Source organism: Thamnophis elegans, chromosome 15, assembly GCF_009769535.1.
Source record: "Thamnophis elegans isolate rThaEle1 chromosome 15, rThaEle1.pri, whole genome shotgun sequence".
Classification (NCBI taxonomy): Eukaryota; Metazoa; Chordata; class Lepidosauria; order Squamata; family Colubridae; genus Thamnophis; species Thamnophis elegans.
In genome coordinates, this window is record NC_045555.1 from 43,719,948 (window position 1) to 43,722,139 (window position 2,192).

The window sequence follows — 2,192 nt, forward strand, 5'->3', positions numbered from 1 at the left end:
CGATATGCTGACTCTGGAAACCGCTTAGAAAGGGCTGAAAGCCCTATGAAGCGGTATATAAGTCTAACTGCTATTGCTATTGCTATTGCTACCTGCTTTTCAGCTTCCCAAATCCAATCTGTTGCAAGAAGAAGAAAGGAAGAGGGCGGGCCGGCGAAGGAACAGCTCACCCAAGGGTAAACATTTGGAAGAAGAGAAGGGAATTTCCTCACCCTCGTCCCTCTTCAAGAGGAAAAAGGAACTCAACTGATTGTTTGCGGGAAGTTTTCTTTTCGTTACGTCACCCGCGGGAACAGAATAAAAGGCGCTGCGCGCATCAGAGCAGCTCCAGTACGCAAAGAGCACAGCCAGGGCGCAGCACACAATGGAAACCCACACACACAACGGGAGCAGCGGGCTGCTTTTTTGCAACCAGCCCCACGGCTTGCCCGACCCGCCGGCCCTGCAGCCTGTCTGGGACTCGGTCCTAAGGCGCGAGGGCTTGCTGAAGTCTCCGCTCTTCCCGGCGCTCTTCAACTTCGCCGTCTACACCGCTTTCTGCTCGCCTTTCGTGGCGCTGGATTTGCTCAGCCCTTGGCTCCCCTTCTTGAGGAGGTACAAAATCCAGCCGCAGAGCTCGCCCACGCCGCAGATGGCATGGCTTTGCCTGGCCCAGAGCATCTATCACCACGTCGTCTTCATCTTCCCGGTGACTGTGGCGCATTGGTACTGGAGACCCGTCAGCCTGCCGCGCATGGCTCCCGAGGTGCCAACGCTTCTCCTGCAGGTGGCTGCTTGCTTGCTGCTCTTCGACTTCTTGTCCTTCTTGTGGCATCTGCTCCACCACAAGGTGCCATGGCTGTACAAGAACTTCCACAAGGTCCATCACAAGCACATCTCTACCTTCGCTCTCACCACGCAGTATGCCAGCGTTTGGGAGCTGGTGTGGCTGGGTTTTTTCACCGTGGTTGGTCCAATGCTGTTGAGGTGTCATCCGTTGACGGAAATGACCTTCTTCATAGTCAACATCTGGTTGTCCGTAGAAGACCATTCTGGCTATGACCTGCCCTGGTCAACCCACAGACTGGTGCCTTTTGGCCTGTACGGGGGAGCACCTCACCATGATCTCCACCACCTGAAGTTCAAGTTCAACTATGCGCCTTACTTTACGCACTGGGACCGGTTATTTGGGACTCTCAGTCACTCTGCGAAGCCAAGGAAAGTCAAGGGCAACCAAGATTAATTTGTATCCTCATCTTTCACTTTATCCTTCCCGGAGTCGATATTTTGGAAGCTCTGGTGTGAAAACGAAGGGAGGAAATTTGCACTGAACTTATTTATGCAAATATATTTATTCAGATCTTAATATTTATACTTTGGGGTTTGATTGCAATGACACAAAACGGTGTGAAAGAGAGAAGAACGTATTTTTGTTTTTTTGTGATGGCATCAGTACTTTTATGAAGCTGCTAAGAAAAATTGCCATAGATATATATGATATTGCTGGCTGAAGATACATATTTATATTATTATACGTTACATAATGTAATTCCTGTGGAATTTGTCTCATCTTCACATTGAAGGCTTCTTTTTATAAACATTTCTATTCATTTGCTAACCTGAAAGTAGCAGTGATCTTTGTGCTGTGAAATTTAACTTATATTTATATATATATCTAATTTTTATATGGGTGAAATAAACCAAAATTTGACATTATTCTATTTCTGTTGTCCCATGCACTTTGTGAAAACACTAGAATGGGTTAAAGTGGGTGATCAGTCTGTTAATTGGCTAAGAATATGAGGCCATTTGTGTATGTGTGTGAGTTTATAAAAAAGCCCACCTTTTTCAGATAAAGAACTGCGATATCGGAGAAGGAAAAGACTTGAATCTTTGCATCTTGGGGATTTCTGTTTTGCAGGAAAGCAGGAGTAAGAATTATAGTATCCCTCCTTCTGCTTCTGACAGTTTATCCCTCTAGAATTCTTATCACCTTATTTTGCAATAGTTCTATATTTTTTTAAAAAGATTCTGGAGTATTCTTTTCATATAATGGTCTCTAGAACAGAGAACAATGTTGTTTATCCCTCTAGAATTCTTATCACCTTATTTTGCAACAGTTCCCCTCTCTTTTATTTTTGACATAATGCATTCAAAATGCTACACACAAGTACCAAATATAATATATTTCTAGGGCAAAATATGGATAGTGT

The 2,192-nt window shown here is 44.8% G+C and overlaps 1 protein-coding gene across 1 annotated transcript; it reads left to right on the forward strand.

Moving 5' to 3' along the window:
• Window positions 1–353: 353 nt before the first annotated feature.
• CH25H (cholesterol 25-hydroxylase) lies at window positions 354–1,622 on the forward strand. Its single transcript, XM_032232327.1, has one exon. The coding sequence runs from the start codon at window positions 365–367 to the stop codon at window positions 1,220–1,222; it is 858 nt and encodes a 285-aa protein (XP_032088218.1). The 5' UTR covers window positions 354–364; the 3' UTR covers window positions 1,223–1,622.
• Window positions 1,623–2,192: the final 570 nt, after the last annotated feature.

Excerpts from the sequence above, each read along its gene's own strand:
- CH25H (XM_032232327.1), top strand. The coding sequence starts at position 365 with ATGGAAACCCACACACACAACGGGAGCAGCGGGCTGCTTTTTTGCAAC.